General features: G+C 37.9%; 1 protein-coding gene across 5 annotated transcripts in view; it reads right to left on the minus strand.

Annotated features, from left to right (window-relative positions):
- The window catches only part of TENM3 (teneurin transmembrane protein 3), a 323,385-nt gene that overhangs the window by 104,991 nt on the left and 195,148 nt on the right, over positions 1-23,246 (minus strand). For all 5 annotated transcript variants that reach the window (XM_060086155.1, XM_060086154.1, XM_060086153.1 and 2 more), the window contains 5 exons: positions 14,181-14,395; positions 8,700-8,910; positions 8,166-8,267; positions 7,778-7,972; positions 6,486-6,686 (listed from right to left, as the gene is read on the minus strand). In XM_060086155.1, coding sequence (XP_059942138.1) covers positions 6,486-6,686; positions 7,778-7,972; positions 8,166-8,267; positions 8,700-8,910; positions 14,181-14,395 — 924 coding nt within the window. The remainder of the gene's footprint in view (positions 1-6,485; positions 6,687-7,777; positions 7,973-8,165; positions 8,268-8,699; positions 8,911-14,180; positions 14,396-23,246) is intronic.

Raw genomic sequence — 23,246 nt, forward strand, 5'->3', positions numbered from 1 at the left:
GAGGGCTAGGAGCCATAGACGTAGTTTGCTTTCTTTGTTCCATTTTATATGCTGCCACGATTGGGCGTAAAATGCACACGATAGTTATGTTATAAACAATTTTCTGTATTATATATGTGCTTACACACACACACACGCTACTAACAAAACAGAACAAATGATTCGTAAGGAGAGGAAACTATGTACGCACACATACCTGTTTCCAGGAGTATCTTTTGACAGCCAGGAACACAGGCACACATACATCAAATTCATATAAAATTTACAAAATATTTAAGTGTCTGTGTATGTCAGGTATCTAACAGGGGTTAGGTTTCACCCATAGAGCAAAAACTGAAAAGGGGTTATTTTTAATCCTATGGTTTAATTTTTTAAAATATTCAGAAACTTCCACTGAAAAGAATCTTTTATATAAAAAAAAAAGGGTTAAAAAAAAAAAAAAGAATCTACCTGAGTATGCACGTTAGCTTGCTCCTGACACAGAGACGTGCTGGTTAAATAAAAGAAGCTGTTGTTTTTCCTATTAAGTTTATTTGTACTGTTGACAGATACAAGTTGCTAAGCAAAACAATAGTAGAAAACCGGATTAATAATATATAGAACTGCCGGCTCTGGCATTTGCAAAGCAAGGATTTTCAGTTACTAGAATTACTGAAAAGGGCACAAGTGACCCAAGGACTTTAAGAACGGTAACAACAGGTTAGGTTGTTAAAATAGAATTCAGGCGTCTGAAATAATTTTTTTCTTAAAAAACTTTCTTAGAAGCTTTATTTGACTAGAACCAATTGAGAGAGACAGACAGAGAACTTTGAGGGGTATTTTATTTTTCACTCTTCACATATAAAGTTAAATAAAATGACCTTTTTTTTTTAAGATTGGAAGAGTACTGTTTAGTTTTGGTTTTCTTTCAACAGTAAAAACCTGAGATGGTTTCTGACAGACAGAAAACGACTACAGCTGAATTTTAAAATTAAGAAATAGTCACTGTTTATGTAGTCACATGATCACATGTTCCCCATTCATTGACCAAATGTTTCTCAGACACTGGAATTCACAGGGCTGCAGACTTTCAGACACCACATCCAGGCTCAGTGAGAGTTGTAAACAAGAGGCAGGACTATGAACTGGAGAAGAGTGGTATGTGGTTTTTTTCATGCCACATTTTCTATCTCCTTTGAATTAAATTTTTGATTAAAAGATCCAAGATGGTTTGATTAACTTCAGAGGAACAGAACGTCACCTCAGCTCCAGAAGAGCGAGGTTTCTTTCTGAGGTTCCCTTTTTTATTCAATCGAATCAATTTTTCATTAGGTTGAAGGTGTTTAGCAGCGTTTAGCACACTCGCTTTGAGCAAGGTGCGTCAATCTTTGTAATGAACTTATTAATTAGAGTTAATTTAATTGAAGTGGAATTGAAGGGCTAATTAATGGACAAACTGCTGCTGAAGAGAGAGGAAACCTCTGTTGCTTTCAAACCTATAAACTTTCTGATGGAAATAATTCATTTCTTCTCTTTCAGCAGCTTAACCAAATGTTTCTTCAGGTGTAAAATCTACTCTCCTATTGAATTTAGATCTCTGAAGGTCATTTCCACAACAACAAAAGAGGCAGCTGGTAAAGTGTTTTGCTTTAGGGTTCAATAGGTTAGAAATTCCAAATTCTACTGCAAGTAAACTTTTAAGTCACAAATGGAAATTAACAACGGTGTTTTTGTAAACTTTCAATGAGAATGTGCAGACAAATTGGAGGCATGTGAACCCGGATGTTTTCACAGGATGACTATATGCGTATTTGAGATCTTTACTAATAATTCTAAGTAAGTTTTCTGTTTTTTTGCAGCTAATAGCAAAGTTGAATGAAGTTTTTTTCTGTGCTTAATTACTTTCTCCTGAAGAAGTATACTGTGTTCATTATTCAACTCTCTATATTGAGAGTTTAACATGTGTGAGGTGTGTATTTTGCATTAGGGATTTAAAGAGGAGTAGGATGAAGACCTTCACTCATTATGTCTAAGTGGTCATTCTGTATACAGGTAAAATTAGATTTGCAGCTAGCAAAATAATTACATCAGTATGAAAAAAATCAGTCTAAATATGTAAAACAGTGATATGTAATTTTGGCAACCAATTTAATCTTTTAATTAACATTTATATCCTTTTTTTTTGCTATTTATAGCAATACCATTTTATGAAGAAGACCAAATTAACTTTTGAGCTATTTAATATAAATTACAAACCATCCTTTATAAAATAATTCTGGTAATGTATTAAGTAACTTTATACAAAACAAAGAAGGGGCTATTTCATTATTCCTTGCCTACTTGGATAACTGTGGGAAACAAACTAGAATGACAATATTTCAAACAAGTATTATTTTATAGCTAGTATTATTATGCCTGTTTCACTGATGGAGGCGTAAGAGGCCTGAATCAAGTAACTGTATACAAGTAATTATATCTTTATAATTAAACTTTAATCGGATTTTTACATCTTTAATACAGAAGCTGGAAATGTAAATAAAAACTCAAAAGAAAGAGCTAAATGCCTATTTTGCTCTTGTAATTATATATTTTAAGTGGAGGACAAAATGAGTTAATGTGTTATTTATTTACTTATTTATTTTTGGCTGCGTTGGGTCTTCGTTGCTGTGCGCAGGTTTTCTCTAGTTGCGGCGAGCGGGGGCTGCTCTTCATTGGGGTGCACGGGCTTCTCATCGCGGTGGCTTCTCTTGTTGCAGAGCACAGGCTCTAGGCACATGGGCTTCAGTAGTTGTGGCACGCGGCCTCAGTAGTTGTGGCTGGAGGGCTCTAGAGCGCAGGCTCAGTAGTTGTGGCGCACGGGCTTCGTTGCTCCACGGCATGTGGGATCTTCCCGGACCAGGGCTCGAACCCGCGTCCCCTGCATTGGCAGGTGGATTCTTAACCACTGCGCCACCAGGGAAGTCCCCATGTGTTATTTGAAACAATGCCATGTGCCCATGCTTGATAAACCTTGGTTGGTGATGATTTCTTAAAGCTCTTCAGTGAGACATTCAAGGCCCTCTATAGTGCAGGCCCCAATCCTATAGTCCTTGCCAGCTCTAACAGTCACGCATTTGCATTTTCTAACCACGGTCTCTGGTTTTCCAAGCTATCTGACTCAACTCACATTTCTGTGAAGCAATAATAAGCAATTGTAAACCCTGGTTGCCTCCAACAATGTATGGCCACAAGATGAGGGAAGCAGAGGAAAAGGAGGGACGGAAGACAGAGAAAAGGGGAAGGGAGGAGAGGGGACGAGAGAGGGGAAGAGAAGAAAGAAGGAAAAAGAAACGTGGCGGGCGGAGCAGGAAGAAAACTCATAAACTGTTTCTTTAACTAGGATATCTACTTATGGGTTCGGCAGACGTTTTCCATCAACACCACAAATTAGCCTATATAAGACTTTCTTTAGTTTGGGCTTCCGAGATTCAACGTGTAATAGCTGAAGAGCGGCCCATGAATCTTTCATGCCGATATTGACGCACAGGGCAGCAAACCTGGTACCCAGGTTCCTCAAAATGCCAAGAAAGAGTGATCTGTAAAAACTATGAGTCTTTTTTTCCTCCCTTAAAATAAGCATGTTAATTAGCTACTAGCAAGATTTCATTTAGGTTTATGCCATTAGGTTAAGAGATGATATCATTTTCATTTCATAAATTTCACATTTGGGGAACCATATCCAATCAACACTTTTATGTGGAAGCGCCTCTGAATTGATGAGGAATTAAGTATGATGACCTACAATTAGCCTTTAGAATTCGACCATCGTAACTATTACCAATGCCACCACCACTCCTTAATGGCTAACACTTACGGAGTACTTACTACACGTAAAGCCCTATCGTAAGTGCTTTTCACATACTCACTCATTTACCCCTTACAACTGTATACAAGGTGGTACTATTATTATTCCCATTTTACAGATAAACGGAGGCACAGAAGTTACATAACTTGTCCAACATCACACAGCTAGGAAATAGCCCGTCCTAGATCTGAACCCAGGCAAGTCAGCTGCAGAATCCCTGTTTCTTAACCACTTACTGTTAAACAGCAGCTGTTCAGAGGGCAACAGGTGTGGGCAGGGTTAAGAGTAGACAGATCCTTCGCTGAAGCCAGGCCTTCTGCACGGTATTTATATGTACCTGACGCCGCTCATAAACTCTGGCCCTTTCCTCCCCCCTCCTCCCTCTGTTTATCCTCCTCCGCTTCTCCTTTTCCTCCCCCCTCCCCCCTCCCTGTTTATCTTCCTCCGCTTTTCCTTTTCCTCCCCCCTCCTCCGTTTATCCTCCTCCGCTTCTCCTTTTCCTCCTCCTTCTTCTCTTGTCCTCATTCTTCCTCCTTTTCTTTTCCTGCTTTTTAATTTATTTTTGCTCAGTTGGTCCAAACAGAAGTCGTCACCTTCTCTACCTCTCACTCGCCTCCCGCTGCCGCGCCTGCGTTCTGGCGACTCGGTGATTCTCACCTCCTCCCAACTTTCTCGCCTCTTTCAGAGACGTGTACATCAACCCCAGTCTCCCTTGCCTCAGACTTTCTGCTCTTCTCACCCTGTTTTATGCTGTCTTTTCAGCAAGTCCTGTGTCTATTTTGCCTTTAAACGTCCCTCAGTTTATCCTTCTCATTTCCACTAACTCCAGGGGATTGTGCTCTCATCCCTTCGCCCTTCTGGGAAAGCTCCCCACGGTGTCTTCTAGTCCTCAGGTTTCACGGTTCTCTCTGACGTCTGATCCATGGGACGGCTGTGGAACGCTGCTCTCGTCGTATCAGGGGCATCGTCATTGTTAGTGAATTCTCCATCGTTCCTAAACTGTGTCCCTCATAATTGGGCCCAACTCAATTTTTACCTCCAAATACTTCGTCATCACTGTCCCCTGTATATAGTGATATTCTCACAGTTGTGTCTTTGGTAACGGTAGCAGCAGCAGTAGTAGTAGTAAAGGTGGTGGCAGCTGTATTTGGAATTTATTATGGGCTAAGCATTGTACTAAGTATTTCCTTCACATGCATCAATTCAAGCAATTCCCACAGCAGCATCTCTGGAAAGAATGTCTTATGATTAAATCCATTTTACAGATGAGCAAACTGAAGCATGCAGTGATTTCCCTGGGGTATACAGGTATCAAGTAGTACAGACTGAATATGAACCCAAACATCGGATTTCAGAATCAGGCTCGTAAGTACTTTCTAATACTGTTCCCCTAGTCAAAAAATATTCCCTCAACCTCCACATTAACTACAATCTCTAAAAGAAGGCAAGAAATGTTAAAAATCTCCTTGACAACTTTCAACAGGCATCAAGGCAGGATCTAAATACTGACTGAATTTAGCATATTAGTCCATGTAATACTCAACAGAATATTATACTGGAACACACTGGTTTCTAAGTATGTCATGTGTGTTTATCTCATCTCCCCAATTAAACTGTAATCTTCTAGACTAGAACAGCATCTTTTCAAACTGTATGACTAACGAGTGGGTCATGGAATTAATTCACGGGTTGCAACCGGCATTAAAAAAAGTAGAATAGACTTGGGAGAAAGTATCAGTGTATATCACTTTGTAAAGCTTTTGTTTCAGTGATGTGAGTATATGCACATATATGTATATGAGGTCACAATGTAAAAATGTATTTAAGACCACATGTTATTTAGGTCATGGTCAAAAACTTGAAAGCCAGTATTCTACAGGGCAGGGATGATTGACACTCTTTTATCCCTGCAGTGTCTGTCACAAAGCCATGCACAGAGCTGGCGCTCAAATACAACGTGACTGATTGGATAAAATTACTACCTGTCATTTCTATTATAATCATACAGTTACAATTAAAAACTCAGTGTTGAACCATTATGTACACCATAATATCTATATATGTTTACTCTTTATTGTGATAATATTAAGTCTTCTATTGTCACATAATTTTTTAATTGAAGCTTCTCTGTTTATGAGATAATGTGCTTAAATCTCCAAGCTGTACACAGGCCTTCAGAGTTAAGAAGAAAGAGGGCTTTACACAAGTGAAAGATTATTCTTTTTTTTTTTTTTTTTTTAGCGGTATGCGGGCCTTTCACTGTTGTGGCCTCTCCCGTTGTGGAGCACAGGCTCCGGAAGCACAGGCTCAGCTGCCATGGGTCACGGGCCTAGCCGCTCCGCGGCATGTGGGATCTTCCCGGACCGGGGCACGAACCCGTGTCCCCTGAATCGGCAGGCGGACTCTCAACCACTGAGCCACCAGGGAAGCCCGAAAGATTATTCTTTACATTAATACTAAAGGAGAAATTTAATGACAAATTGACTAAGCCTGTTTCTTTCCATATTATAAGATAACAAATTTCATTACTTTTAATATTTATTTCTATAAATGTTCACTTTAATAAAATTAAATATAATAAGTGTGTTTTAAAAATTAAAATGTCATAACCTTTAGCTAAAGAATATTAAGTGCTCAATCGTATGGCATGTATGAACCTCACCATTTGAGCAGTCTGGGCCAGTCCAATTAGGGTCACACGTGCAGGAGCCACTTTCTTGAAGATATGTTCCATGACCAGAGCACTGGTCTGGACACATGGTCTTGAGTATTTCACAGTTGTTACCACCCCATCCTGGATTGCAGTGACATTCCCCATGGATACACACACCATGATTAGAACATCCAGGGTCTAGACAGTCAGCTAGTGGAAAGAAAAGAGAACAAATTTATGGTCAAATCTAGAAGATATACACAAGTACATATGGAACAAAGAATTACACCCCAATCTGATTTACCTGAACACTTTGGATACTCAAATGTTTACCCACCGTTTATTTGCAAGAACTTATTCTGAAAAATGCAGAGAATTTATACAATAAAGCATTAAGAATCATGCCATTTAGGTAATTGAGACTCTTGCAAGGATTTGTAATTCTAGTGAATTACACACTTCTGCTCTTGAGATTTCAGACGACTGCTTTCCGTTCTGCCCAGAGAGTAATAAGTTTTGGCTTCTCTATAACAAAATCTGAATCAGCTGACCTAATCCATAACCACTGAGTACTGACAGCTGTATGGGACCCTCAAATGTTTGACAAATAAATGAGTTGCAGACTCTCCATCTCTCTTAATTCACTTTAATGTGCTTTAGATGACGAGATTTAATTTAGCAATTTGACTCAATAAAACTTTACACTTGTAGGGTCAATGGCCTGAAAATTTAATTCCAGAGACTTAATTGCATCACTTTGTGTGTGCAGATCAATAAAATCCATTTGACTGAAGAACGGAAATGGTGCTTTTCTGCTTTTTGAAAAAACAGTTCAACTGCACTTTACAGTATAGCATCTTGACTATCAACATTATATACAGTTATGGCACAAACCCATGATGTATTTTTCTCCACCAGTATACTATGTTCAATATTCTGTCTTTCTAGAGATGCCAGAATGCTAGATTTAGAAGCTGGCATCAAGGTGAAAAACTGCAAAAAAAAAAAAAAAAAAAAAAAAGAATTCAACGGTTCACCATTGGTTCTAAGACAAAAATGTTTGTGTACTTTTCTCAGAGTAAAAAAAAAAAAATTATTCACACAAATGAGAGAGAGCTAAAGGACTCCTTGGTATTTTTTCCTTTTTATTAGGTAAAATGTTCATGAAGCAATGCAAGATCAAAATTACTTTCAGAAGGAGGCGTATAAAAAGATTCATCTGCCAAACGAAGGGTTAGACATATAAGCTGTTTCTTTATGAAGCTATAAAGACAGACCTCTGCAAGGTTTGACATGTTTACCTTCTTCACAGTTCTCTCCTTTGTATCCGGAGTTGCAAGCACAAGAGCCCACGATACAAATCCCACGACCCCCGCACTGCGGGTCAATACACTGCGTATTTGGTACATCACACTCGGTGCCCTTCCAGCCACTGAAACAGAGGCAGCGGCCCTTGGAGTACTGGCCGTTGCCACTACACAGCACTGGACAGGCTGCTGTGAAATAAAACACGACAGAGGAATTAACAGCCACGTTTCCCATCGAGATTGTCCAAGAACAGGCACATCGCTGGAACCAGCAAGATGCCATTTCTCCCCCGTTCTCTTTCCTGTCTTGAGAGCTTTCTGAATTGCTCGTGTTTCTACAGCTTATTTATATTGGCTTAAGAAAAGAATCTAACTTGCATACCTCTTGAGCAATCCGGACCTAGAAATCCTGGAAAACAATGGCAAGTTCCAGAAACACACTCTCCATTTCCATGGCAGTTTCGGGGGCATTCCACCACAGACTCTGAAGAAAAGAACAAGAAGCAGTCCTTGCTGTGCAGCCTGCCTCTCGTGCAGGGTAAACCGTGTCACTTCGATCATTTTAGCTACATCTTGAAGGAAGCACGGGTGGCTTGCTCCATAACCCCCCAAAAGTATTCATTCATACCCGATTATTCGAATAGTAAAGCAAGGCACTGACATTTCAAATGCAGACGTTTTACAGCGTTTTCGTGATGCACTGTCCTCCTCCAAGCTACTTCCAAGTGATACTGTCTTCCTGTGCTTCACGGTTTGTCACACAGTCATAAACAAACAACTTAAAAACTATTTCTCACTTCTACCTCAGTCTTTAACATCCTAGGGATCACTCAAATTGGTGAAGACAATTGAATTTCTAGGCAACACAGTGTTGAGGCCGGAAGCCCAGAAGTGATGCTTTGAAGACAGTTCTTACCTATCACAATGGTATTGAACGACACCTGCTCTGCACTTTTCCCATCATTATAAAAAGCCAGATGCCAGATTCCAGAATCCAGGTACTGGATAAAGCCGGCCTCGTGGAGACTGACGGCCCTCGCCTGTCGCCCGGCTCTTTCGGACTCGAGCAGGTTCCGCTGCTCCCGGGCTATCAACCTGCTGCCGTCCAGCAGCTCCACAAAGTCGTACTGAGGACGAGCACAAGGAGAACTGGTTAGTGGCCGGAAAGGGTCGGTTGCGCTGCTCCTCTCCCTCCTGCCAGACTTTCCTCCTTCGCTCTAATAAACACAGTGGTAGAAACAGGTTCCTGATTGACAGGTCTTCTAGGCATCGCATTTACAGGGGTGACGGAGATTACCCACTGCACAGCAAACACCACTGTTGTATTTAAACATCACAGACCATTTCTTCCCTTGATGTGCAATACGGTTTCCAAACTTACTTAATTCTTCTGACTGATACAAAGTGTGTGAGTTTACAGAACAGACTTGTGGTTGCCTAGAGGGGGAGAGGGGTTGGGGCACGGATGGATTGGGAGTTTGGGATGAGCAGGTGCAAACTATTATATATAGGATGGATAAACAACAAGGTCCTGCTGTAGAGCTATATTCAGTATCCTGTAATAAACCATAATGTAAAAGAATATGAAAAAGTATATGTATAACTTTGATGTACAGCAGAAATTAACACAACATTGTCAATCAACTATACTTCAATAAAATTATGAAAAAAATTTTTTTTAAAGTTTGTGAGTTGAGGCAGTTTGGGGTTACAACCCTAACCCTGTACTATTCCAAGCCCAGCAGCTCTGTTTTAGTTAGACCATTAGATGACCTCTTAAGATCTTCTCCTATTTAATACTCAAGTAGTAACCACTGCTACTGAATACTTACTCTGTGCCAGGATTATTTTTAATCCTCCTAGCAACACTTCTAGGAAGGCATTAATGTTTACACTTCAAAGATGAAGGAAACTAAAGCTTGAGAAGCTTGATATCTGGTCAGTGGTGCAGGTGGTATGTGAACTCCAGTGCACTTTGCTCCAAAGCTCAGGCTGCTCCCGTTACCCGACTCCACCCCTCTGTGACCCTGATGTAACCATTCCGGGCACCATGGAGAAAGCCATGGATTTTTACTTAGTTACGGTTAGATCAAAAACATAACAAGATGCCTTTACATCTTTGATCAAAAGTCTAAAAAATTAAACAATGGAGGGAGGAATTCTGAAGGGATGGCCGTCCCAATTATGATCATGAAGTCAATCATCATTAAACTTAATTTTGGTTTTAGCAAGATTAATCATGAACATTGGGTAGCTGGAAGAATGTAACCAGAGAATTTGAAGATAATTCAAAAAAATATGGGGACTTCCCTGGTGGCACAGTGGTTAAGAATCCGCCTGCCAATGCAGGGGACATGGGTTTGATCCCTGGTCCAGGAAGATCCCAGACGACATGGAGCAACTAAGCCTGTGAGCCACAACTACTGAGCCTGCGAGCCACAACTACTGAGCCTGTGCGCCTAGAGCCCATGCTCCGCAAAAGGAGAAGCCACTGCAATGAGAAGCCCGCGCACCGCAATGAAGAGTAGCCCCCGCTCGCCGCAACTAGAGAAAAGCCCGCGCACAGCAACGAAGACCCAACGCAGCCATAAACAAACAAACAAATAAATAAATAGGAAAAAAAGATGGAATGTGACTGGTAATAGTGGGGTAAAATTTTGTAGCCAGAGATAATTCAGTGAATTTGGAAGACACTGCAAAGACTTTCCAACACAGTTTTAATAAACTTGTTAGACAATAGTTTCTTAAAAGTAGAATCATTCAGGGTCTATAGACTTTTGCCCAGTTTCATTTTATTCCTGAGGTATGTATTTATGGTGAAAAGTACACTACAGCACTATAAATATAAATCATTAATGCTAAAGCACTACACATGTGAATCATCAATATTCTACTTTCTGATAGATTCCTTAAATGGAATTTCATCAGACATCTATTTAAGGAAAGGTTATTTATAATGAATCCCTTAATACAATCAAATTGAAAAAAAATCAGTTGTTGGGATTCTAAGAATCAGTTAAATACGTTGCCACTGTACACAGACCTCTTACTGTTACCATTGGACAGAATTTAGAATATCTAATTCAGCTTCCGACACACTACATTTTAAATGTAAATATAAAAGCATTTTTTGTTATTGTTTGGTGTAGTCAAACTGCATTATAACATCATTTAGCTGTGAGAAATATACAAAAAAGCCACAACGTAATTAGCATTCATTTACATCTTATGAAGATGAAAATAATGACTGGTATGGATATCTGAACTGCAAAATTTCACTGGGATTCTGTTCCGAAATTATCAGAGGAAATTAATTCAGCACGTTTGAAAGGTGCCTCTGCCTCAAATAAGCCATTCATTTTCTCATCAGATTGAAATACTTGCATTAGCATGGCAAAAAGACAAGAAAAAGTTTCTTTTTATGGTCCCATTGCACATAAACACTTTTTTCCCCTAACATAAACACAGTAACTGAAAAAGTGAATGGGAGGAAATTTTGAATTTTAACAGGTCTTTCAAGCCCTATTAATTGTCACCTTTATCATGGGGATCATTATTTGTCATCACAGTGTGAACAATAAAGTGAGGCTGGTGGTGGGGGGAGGAGCTGACGGTTGTTGAGTATCTACCCAGTTCGAGGCCCTTCGGGGGGCATTTCACACACAACTTCAGGAGGGCACTCAAATACCTAAAGACACGTCCCCTATCTAACACTGAAGCTATCTCCGCGAAAAGGAAGCAAACTATGTGGGGTAGAAATTTAATAACCTTTGTTCTCAGGGTGTAAAGTAATCACTTACGGGCAAATCTGGGAGTTCTGCTCTGTAATACCTATTCATAAGATTCCTCTGGATTTTTTTGCGCAGCAAGTCTTAGAATCTTATGCTATTTTTAGGACAAAATTCGGTCTCACCACTTTGGAGGAGCAATCATGAGACAAAGCTTATACCTGATAAAGGTATCTTGGTGGTTTGTTTCTGAACAGATTTTCCATATTCTTAACTCATTTCAGTTATTAAAATGATGAGAACGCAGAATCTATGACTACCTAACTGTGCTCTTATATCAACTCTTTGGTGGTGGTAGATTCTTGCTGTAAATCCTTGACATAGAGGAGGGAGTGATTTTAAAGATCACCTGATACAACTCCTTCATTTTACAGACAGACACCGAGGCACAAGGAAGTTAGACTTGTGCAAGGTCACAAGGTCAGAAAGTGGCAGGCGTGTGTGCTCAAGAACCCAGGTTTCCCACTCCCATTCTCAAATAGCCTTCACGCAGATGCACTTAAAGGATACAGTACACTATTAACTGTACAGCGTTAACTTGCTTCCTTAGGCTTCTAACTGTCCAGGAGAATGAACTGAGCATCAGGGAGAAGAAAGTCAATCAATTCCTTGGTAACCATCATATGGACAGTTTTACAAAGGGTCACAAAAGACTTTCAAAACTCAAGTGATTATTCTGAATGGTTGGCCAATTTTAATTATTTCAGGTTGATTTATTTAACATTCCCCAGAAACAGAGAAATGTTCAGTTTGGGCTGTTTTATAGCATATTTCATGTTTAACCACTGAACTCAGAAAGAGTTGTCTGCTCTGCTGATCCTGAATAAACTGTAGGAAGGAACTCTAATAACTGTGGAGCTTAAGAAAATGCATAACCTACTTAAACACATATATTGTGGGAGAAAAGAAAAGTGGATATCACGTATATTGTGTTTAAATACCAGGATTATAAGAAAACCTGAAACTACACCTTTTATTCCCTAGTCTTATATGGCATATATAACCTCCAATAAGTCAACCCTAAATCTTTAAATAAACCTTTAAAGTGCCCAATGCATTAGAGAATTTTTTCTGAAATTAATTTTTGGAATTTATAGGTTACAAGCTCGCTATTGTACTTAGTTTAGAGGTATGTTTCTTGAGTTATACAGAAATAATTTAATCATGTATGTGATTCCAATGGAAAAAAAATTTTTTTTTCCTATTTCACTGGACTACTGCTCTACTAAATGCAATCTATCTGCTATAACTGAAGTCAGAGAGGGCCACCTCCACTGAAGAAAATCTGGTTATTACATCTTAGTCAGTGTCACCTATAACATGAACTAGAGTCAAATGCAATTGTAATCTAAAATTTAAAATTGGACCCCAGTACACAATAAGAGGAATTTGACATGTAAACATTAAAGGAATTACTTTAACAATGTAGATATGAAAAACGTTAAAAAATTTACAGCTGTTATCATTTATATATGTATATGAAACTTTCCCTGATCCATGACATTAGAGACAGCATGTCCAAATTTTCTTACTCATCTTTTTTTAAAGATATTATTTTTATTAGTATAGGGATCAATTTTTCTTTATAATTTATATTCCGAGGTTATAGAAAAAGCATTTCTCACAAAATTACATAATACAAAGCACCATGAAAATCCTCTGGTCCTCATTTGATAAATCCAGTTAAAATCGGCATGAAATTCTATGAGTAAATAAACTGATTTTCAAGCATAACTTTAAGCTCATCTAATTGTCAATTTTAATTAACCATCTATTACATTTTTTGGAATTCCTGTTTTGGGGAAAAGTCTGGGCTCCAATTTTGTGGTAGGTAATTTAAATAATTTCTCTTAGACATAATGGGACCTCTTTAAACCACAATTTCCAATTTATACACCGTGGGCCAATATTAGACTATGAAAAATCCGTGGGATTATCGATCTGTGACAGTTGTGAGGTGATTTTCATGAAAGCAAATTGACTCTAAAGTTCTTTGAATCTACGATATAGGGGCATTTGAATTGTTTTAAGTAATGTGATCATCCTTGGTGACCTATGAAAGCTCTTTTATCTCTGTATTTCAGTGTTCATCATATGTAGACTAGGAATCATGGCTTGAGTTGATAAAGTTTATATCATGATATTTCTGTTTATGTTCCCATAATTTCTTTACAAAGAGTAAATCTGACATAAAGTAAAAAGTATATAATATATTTTCAACAGAATGAATACATGTTTGAGATGAAAATGTCACGCATCTATTACATGAAAGGAGTATGATCTTTGGAAGTGATCATAGAATCTTTCTAAAACGCTTGGAAAATCTATGGTGTTTTACTACGTACTCAGATGATGTTCAATATTCATCAGGTTACTCACAAATTCTGTACATTTTAATCAATCAATAATGATTAAAGCAAGTCAGGAAGAAAATGCTCTTCTTCCTACTAATTCAAAAATCTCAAGATAAGTGTCACCTATATTCAAAATTCTTTTCACTGAAAAAGATCAACACAAAAGTGGTCAAACAGTTAAACAGCTGAACTTAAGAAACAGAATGACTTTAAATGTAAACGAGCAGTTTTCATTTTGCTGGTAACAGAGCCTACCTGAGTATGGGAAGGTGGTAAGCCTTTTCGGCCATATACTCCGATCAATGCATCTTTCTGAAGAGAGATATTGAATTTAAGAAACTGTGGCTGATCAATAAAGAGCTGTGATCTCCAGAAGATCCCGGGAGGAACCTCTTGAATTGCTCTTCGGCCAATATCAAGTTCTCCGGAATCTATGGTGTTATTTTCTTGTGTAAATCCACCCAATTTTCCTGAATGTAAGAGATCCATTGAAAAAGAACAAAACATTAAAAAGAAACAAAGCCAAAAAACAAAACAGCTTTCTGACTTTCAAAAAATTCTTTTTACTTAGATGCTCAGAAATTTCATTTTCTTCTGATAAATGAAATGCTCTTATTTATTCCTAATTTTCCCTTTAAAAGGCTTTTCTTTGTTAGATGTTGTTCAGCCAACCCTGACTGAGCACAACATCCTTTAAGACATTTAAGTCAACACCCCTTTACTTCCCCCCAAGCTTTGCCTGTTACTGCAGCTGTTTTCACACCCACAGTCTTTCTTGATCGCTTGAAACATAATTATCTTGCAAATTATATGTGTTGTTATTTCTTGGGAGAGATTAATCTAAGTCTGGTATTTACCAGTCATTCTAAACATACTATAACCCTGCAAAGTGTAAATTAAGGCAGAATGGATTATGGAGATTTCCAAATCAATCCTTAAGCAAACAACAAAAACAGTCAATGGCACAGATTCATGTAGTTCCCTCCAAACTATATAGTAGAATGAATGGAAATTCAGATGCCTGAAGGGCGGGTGAGAGGGGGCAGGGGGCACATTATGAGGGGAAGGGAAGGAGGAGGGGTAAGTTTAAATTCTCACAAGGTTTTAACGTAGGCTGCCACAACTTTTCCTCTTCCTTTTGATCTTCACCTCAACGTCACCTTCAGCCTTCCGGGCATATGTATTATTAGCCCTCTCAATGACTTTCAACGTGTTGAGAACAAATAGTCTCCATCTCCACTCCCTGAATCTCTGACCCCTCTTAGAGACCATCTCCTTCCCAGTTTTAGGAAACAGATCCAGGAATCCTCTTTTTTGGTATGTCTCTGCCTCCTTACCTCTTCATTAAGGTTCTTCCTCATTCTGAGGGGGTTAGTGATAGAGAAGGTTTTACAGTTTGCCTTAAATGGACACAAAACTGCATTGTCTCTTATTCCATGGAAAGGGTCCATGAATGCAAAGGAAGAGAATGGAAGTGGGCAGATTATTCTCTATCAAGTCAATCTTTTTGAAAGTCACAAAGTTGACAGTATTGAATTTGTCTTTTTAAGAACACTGATCTGAATATTAATTCAGATATTATATAATGTTATAAAATATCTATTATACAACACTGGATAAGTTGTGAATTCAAAATTTAGATGACTTCATTTCAAGATGGAGAGTTGTGAACTATTTTATTTAATGACAGAGGAGAGTCTTCTATCTATGAAGAATTATTAATTTAACATTGAGTTCATTTTTGAGTGTTTACTAGGGACACAGAATTGTGGGTACCAAGAAGAAATATAAATTAGAGAATAGAATCTTAGAGATTAGTCTGGCTTTGATGGCTTCTGCCATCAAGCAACTAGTTACCTGGTTGGGAAGACAACACCTAAAAACTAATAAATTAAATGACCATCTAAAGCAACACATGGTTAAAGGTCAGAGCAAAGTGATATCACTGAAGGCTGGAGGTGGAAAGATTTCACAGAAGGGGTAAGTTCTGAGCTAAACTTGGTAGGGCAAGTAGGCTAAGGTTTCTGAGTTGGGGTGAATATCATAATTAAAAACATGGCAATGGAACTGAACATGTGTTAGGGTGATGGTGAGCAGAGACATCCATCTGGCTAGAAAAGAAGTTAAGAAAGGCAGGAGTCAGATAAACCTGGGTTTGAATCCCAACTCTGTCAGTAACTAGCTGTGTGCCCTGAAGGTATATACTAAACCTTTGATTCTAAACCTCATCTGTAAAATGGGGCTATAGTCATAATGCAATCGCAGGACTGCTATAGGATTACATGAGCTATTCTATATAAAGCACTTGGCTCTCAGTAGGTATTAAATGAATGGAAGACATTAATGGGCTTGTCATGGAAGTAATGAAAGATAAGATTGGAAAAGGAAAAACGATATCAGATGGTGGAGGCCCCTGAATACCAGGTTAAAGAATTTGGTCTACTACTAGAGAATGGACTTCAGGATAGGGGAGGGGGAAGGGTAAGCTGTGACAAAGTGAGAGAGTGGCATGGACACATATACACTACCAAACGTAAAATAGATAGCTAGTGGGAAGCAGCCGCATAGCACAGGGAGATCAGCTCCGGTGCTTTGTGACCACCTGGAGGGGTGGGATAGGGAGGGTGGGAGGGAGACGCAAGAGGGAAGAGATATGGGAACATATGTATATGTATAACTGATTCACTTTGTTATAAAGCAGAAACTAACACACCATTGTAAAGCAATTATACTCCAATAAAAAAATCTACAAACAATTAAAAAAAAGAATTTGGTCTTTATAATTCATGTTCCCTTATTTTATTTTATTTTATTTTTTTGTGTATTTTTTTTTACATCTTTATTGGAGTATAATTTTTTACAATGGTGTGTTAGTTTCTGCTTTATAACAAAGTGAATCAGTTATACATCCACATATGTTCCTGTATCTCTTCCCTCTTGCGTCTCCCTTCCTCCCACCCTCCCTATCCTACCCCTCTAGGTGGTCACAAAGCACTGAGCTGATCTCCCTGTGCTATGCGGCTGCTTCCCACTAGCTTTTTTGTATTTTCAACTCTGTCAAAGAGCATTATTCCACCCCTTTTCTTGAAGGTAGGTATATACGTATATACATAAATATATATAGGCATTGTGTTACTATGCATATAATTTATGGCATGTTTTAAAAATAGGTACTTGAAATAGATTTAATATGGGTTAATTATACTTCAATGCTACAAAGGCACTTATCTGTTAATATGTTTTGTGTGTGTGTGTGTGCGTGCACATGCGTGTCATCAGGAGAAGCAGAATTCAAGATTAGTAAGAGGGCTTCCCTGGTGGCGCAGTGGTTAAGAATCCGCCTGTCAATGCAGGAGACACGGGTTCGAGCCCTGGTCCGGGAAGATCTCACATGCCGTGGAGCAACTAAGCCCGTGCGCCACAAGTACTGAGCCCATGTGCTGCAACTACTGAAGCCCGCACGCCTAGAGCCCGTGCTCCGCAACAAGAGAAGCCACCACAATGAGAAGCCCGCACACCGCAACGAAGAGTAGCCCCCGCTCGCCGCAACTAGAGAAAGCCCACGCGCAGCAATGAAGACCCAACGCAGCCAGAAAAAAAAAAAAAGATTAGTAAGGAACAGATGTTTATGGTAGATATCCAGGTTATGGCCATTAGGGTCTAGAGTAATTCACAACAAATCACATTTATGGATAAGTAATTCACAACAAATCACATTTATGGATAAGTGTGAAGTTTGAGGGACAGTGTGTTATTAGTAAGTGTTGGCATTCTTTTCTATCTGGACTACTGTGTCCTACAACGACATATGACCATCAGGTGCAAAGGACAGCTCCAGCTAAACAGAGACCCATTAAAGGTTCTGATCAGGCAAAAGGTGACACGAAATCACTGTCTCAAGGACATTAAAAGTGCAGTAGTGTGGGAAGCCCAGAAGTGGAGAGATGAGTTAGGATACAGTTGCAATAACCTAGGTAGGAGGCAGGAGGGGGCTGTACAAGAAAGCTTAAGAAAAAGTCATCATTTACAGTTTCACTTCCTTTCTTTTTTCCTGATGTCTACAATCACGGCAGTTAACAGTCCTTTACCTACCAGGTCTATCTTTGTTGAACTAATTTACTAATATAAAATGTTCTTGAAAATAAAAGTTCAAAATTGGGTTATAGTAATCATTGTAATTTTTCAGGTATCAACTCACAGACTATAAATCATGCATCATTCATTGAAATTTAAAATATGTATCTTATGATATTAATAAATATTCATTTTAGCAAAATTAGAATACATAAATAAAAAGATAAAAAATATAACCCTATACCCAGACATTACTTTTGCTTGCTATCTAAGCAAATATCTTTCTTTATTCACAGGAATTTTAAAATAACTGAGATCAATTTCTACTTTTCATTTTGGAAGCTTTTGCACAAGAACCTAAATTTCTCATAAATTAGATTTTACCAAGAAGATTAAAGAGGGGGGAAAAGAGAAATGGAATTAACCTTTAGTGAGAACCTACAACATGCCAGGTAGTTTCACCTATACTACTTGTTTTAAATTTCAAAACAACTCTATGAGGTCGATATTATTTTGAGATGAGGAAATTAAGGCTCAAAGAAGTAAATTACATACCTAAAGTGAGGGCTGAGTCAAGATGCAAATCGAGGTCTGCACAATTCCAGAACTATGTGTTTTATAGAGTCATCCATATAATCTTTGCTTTTTATTAAAAAATATTTATTTCAAATTACGGGGTTTTAAATGTCTATTCCATATAAAATCAGGTATGTTAGCTCACTGAAAGATACCAGAAAATCTGCTTAGTTTTCAATTTTAGGACATAATTTATTAGGAAGTAATGGCCAGTTTTGTGTGCCACGGACACTATAACAAAATATTCTTTGTGTTACAATTTATTATAAATTCCCAGTAAGTGTTTGTCTGTTGGCTTCCACGTGGTGCTTTAAAAAATACCCAATAGAGTAGCAGTCTTTTTTCCCACTAACATGTTAGTAAACATAATCATATTTAAACATGAGATCATTCATATTTGGACTCATTCATTAAGTTCACACATTTTCCAGGCTATTATTATACTTTACTGTTTTTAACAAGTTCTATTGTTATTTCCTGAAGCTTATGTGACTTAATCTACTTAATCTACTGCTGGTATAAATGGCTTTTAGTGGTTTTAACAGTATATACATACTTTGAGAGCTGGTAAGCTGCTAATCCCGGAGCTGTTTTTCCAAAACATCATCTTTGCCCAAAAGCATTAGCTTTGGAAATAGTAATCAAGTTCTGACTTCTAGGGTTTCAGGTTTTGCTTTGTTGCTTCTCCATATTCTATTTTGAGGTGTTAAAGTCTTTCTCACTGAAACGATATGTGTACCCACTGTTGGGTCAATAAGTGTATCTACTTATCCAATTAGTCCCATAGCTAATCTAACAGGTGGCTCTTTTTCAGAGAGAAGGTTCTTTCATTTGTAAGACAAAATAACCAAGACTGAGTGGATGTGCTTGAATGGGGCAGCAGGGGCTGTGACCATGGTTCTCTTGTGTACCTGTAATTAAAAAGCTTCACAGAAGCTCCGAGTTCACGTGCCCTTGGAGGTCATTTAGTCAAAGAATCTTCAAACAAGAGGAGTCATACCCCTAGGGAACATGAGGACTTTCCAATGAGAAAAGAGGGGTATTTTATGGGAATTAACTTCTAGAACCCCAACAACTTCCATATGTAGACTTCTTTACAACAGACAGGCACACCTCTCACACATCCAGAATCTTTCTTTCATACATTATCTTAGAACATAAAGTTTCCAGTGTGTCAAACAGGCAAAACTGAAAGAATTTTTTGTTGATAAACCTCCTTTAATCAAGACACCATAAACCCATGGTAGGGCTTTAGTGTTTTTCCTGTCTTACACGTACTTCTATCAAAGGCAAAGTGCGGTGAAGTTGAGCAATGGAGTATTTAAGACAGTGGGCACGTTCTAATATCCGATATATCAAAAGGGAGGGAGAACCTTCTTGTTTCATGCCCCCATCACCCACCCAAACATTGTCCATGAATGCTTTTCATCTGCAGAAGAGTTTCATGATTGCAAAGAGAACATCAATAAAGTAAGAAATGTTAAAGGCAATGATGCCTTACTTAATCCGATGGTCCAACTCCTGGCAAGGATTTGGTCTTTGTCCATCTCTCTACTGCCTGCCTAGCGTAGGAATTCGGAGCTGAGGGAGTTGTGACCAAAGGCGTATTAATTTATTTGAACTGAAAAAACAAGTCAGCTTTTCTTCTGACAGAAAATAAGTTTGATTTTAATGGGAACTAGCTCTGCCAGTAAATTATATAGTGGTTATTCCTCATAACTTAGTGAGCTAACTAAATACAGATACTGAAAGTACAGAGTACGATAAAAGCATTCAAGAGAGATTACAACAAAGGTAAATGAAAATGAACAATAGTTCGATTTTCCAGTCCATTCTTCATATATCAGAAAAAGTGCCACGAAGTAAAAGAATAAGAGATATAATTGGCAGGATGTATTTTGCTAAGCCTTGGTGAAGCCTTTTCTGGTATTCTCCACGGAAATTGAGAAATCGTATTGATTCGAAAACTGCATAACGAATCTTTTTGAAAGCAGGTAGTTGCTAATTCTTTGCTTTCAATAAAACTGAAGAAGAAATGTGATGAAGCTGACAGCTTGTAGACCACTAAATATACTTTTTGGAAATAGATCACAATGTGATTTTTAACCTATGACTAATAAGGATTTCAAATAATTGAATGGCATCCTTCTAAAAAAATTCTTCCATTCCCTTCTGCTTATTTTGTAGCAAGATTTCTTATGTTTATACTTATAACAAAGGGTAACAGGAACAGAATTGATACTGAACCTTGCTTTGCTCTTGTAATAACTAATATTCATCAGTGAATACATAAACTATTTGAAAAAGTCCCCATTCATCTCATTCAGAGGTATTTTTAATACATTTTCACTTTTTATATTTAATAGTTATCAAAATGCTCAACATATTTATATCATAATTAGGTTGATTTCATCCAAATATGTACAACTAATAATTGTAAACAAAATTCAGTACAGAATAAAATGGATTTTTAAAAACACTTAAGAGTATTATGGTTGCAGGAAATAAAATTTTATTTATTTATGTTTTTGAATTTTATTTTATTGATTGATTTTTTTTATACAGCAGGTTCTTATTAGTCATCCATTTTATACATATTAGTGTATATACGTCAGTCCCAGTCTCCCAATTCATCCCATCCCATCACCACCACCCCTGCCACTTTCCCCCCTTGGTATCCATACGTTTGTTCTCTACATCTGTGTTAAAATTCAATTTCAATTTGTACACATATTTTGTTTTAGAGGCACAAGAACAAAGTAGTTTGAAGATCACTGAAGTTCACTGATCTATTCTAGCCTTTCCTATGAAATGTGAATCTCATTTTTAAGTGCCTATCAATGTCTTTTGCTTCAAATTATTACACTATTTAGAATGGATTTATTTTGAATTAAAGTCTCAGAATGTGTCTTTTCTAAAGGGTAGATGCTGACCTAACCCTGTCATTATAATCAGCGATATAGAGATACAAGGACATCACAGATTTTTCTCTGCTTAAATCCACAGAACTGGCAGCTAATATCAGTACAACATTCCTGCTAAAAAGCCTCTATTTGAATGTCAGGAGACTAGAGTTTTGTGAAGGGGCTTTGTCTTTTTAAATTCTGCATTGTTGCTTTTCAAGTCATGGCCCTCCTCTAATTTGGCCAAGCCAAGTGTGGTCATCCCTGTTAGCATTTTCAAAGGCTCTTTATTGACTGTAAACACACCTGGAAGTCGGTGAGCCATTCACGCCATTTGATAAACTTGTAAATACTTGGACAACCTCTTCCTCTGAAGCTCATCAGTCCTCCTAGATAAAAGCCTGGAAACAGATGTCTTTCATCATGTCCTGAATTCCAGAAAACTTTGGCTTCAGAGGAAATAAAAGGATGGCCAGTTTTAGTACCCTCCACTCTCCCTTACTGAGATCACTCCATCCTGAAGCCCCCCGAGTCGGAACCTGGGAATGATTATAGGAAACACTAAGGCTGTCTGCAGTTTCTACTAAGAGAAGAAGGAGGAAAGATGGAGGAAACAACAGACAGGGCAACAGAGTGCCCTGTAGTTATTCTAAACTCAAAGCCTGTGGGTTAGGAATCAAACCAATTAAAGCCTTCACAGCCAGAGTGAGACGTACCACATCTTCAAACACAATAAAGTATCATCTTGAAGACTTTTTTTCAACTTGTCCTGTTGTGCCTCAATGTGGGAGCCACTAGCCAGCTTTTCACCTACTAACTGTGATTTTTCCTTTCATCAGTTAAGTATGTGTCACAACACTCTTAATGTCTTAAAATACAGTTGTCAGAGTGTGAAAACATAAAGAGACCGAGTACCACAAAGCTACTGTTATTCCTCTCCTTCTTATGTGATACCCAGTTTATATAAAAACACATCAGTAAAGTGGCATTTTTCAGATAATGCCTTAAAAAAAGAACTCTGTACTCTGAGATATTTTATGAATAATAGTTTACCAACCCTAGACTTTATAAGGACAAAACAGAGTAGTATTTAAAATCATACCAGTAACTAGGAGGTTTGGTATGTTTGAAAATTATTTTGTGATATCAGAAAACAGCCCAAAGTTAAAAATTACTGCATTTTTTGTTCATAGATATCACGAATTTGCTGCCTGCACATCATGTGAGTAAACCAGCCTATAATGGTTAAAATGGAAAGGCAGAAAATAAATCCAACTGTGAAAGTCTAACTCAACTGCTGAGGAAGGTAAATGATAATATCATTTTAAGTCCCATGGCGGCACTAATAATTAAGACGTCAGGAAGCAAGGTTGGGCATTTATAGACAATCAATAGCCCACCCTCCAATTTGATGACCTAACCTTGGATTCATACCCTGACTTTGAGAGCTCAGAGAGAACATATCTTTTTATAAACAACCACATGCCATAACTTAACATTGTGGATACAGAGTTACATCAGAAGCTAAGTGAATTAAAACACTACCTTGCAAACATAGTTTAATGGACAAAATCAATATAGCACCTAATTAAGGAACTATTATACAATGCAACAACATAAATACTATATACAATATTGAATAAAACTCAATGCTCTTGCAGCCCTGTTAGCTCCATTTCTTCAATTCACAGGCAATCTTTAACTTGCTATAAAATCTAATTATCTGAAATTGGCTAGTATTTGAGAAAAGTCATACATGCTGAATAAC

Source organism: Mesoplodon densirostris, chromosome 20, assembly GCF_025265405.1.
Source record: "Mesoplodon densirostris isolate mMesDen1 chromosome 20, mMesDen1 primary haplotype, whole genome shotgun sequence".
Lineage (NCBI taxonomy): Eukaryota > Metazoa > Chordata > Mammalia > Artiodactyla > Ziphiidae > Mesoplodon > Mesoplodon densirostris.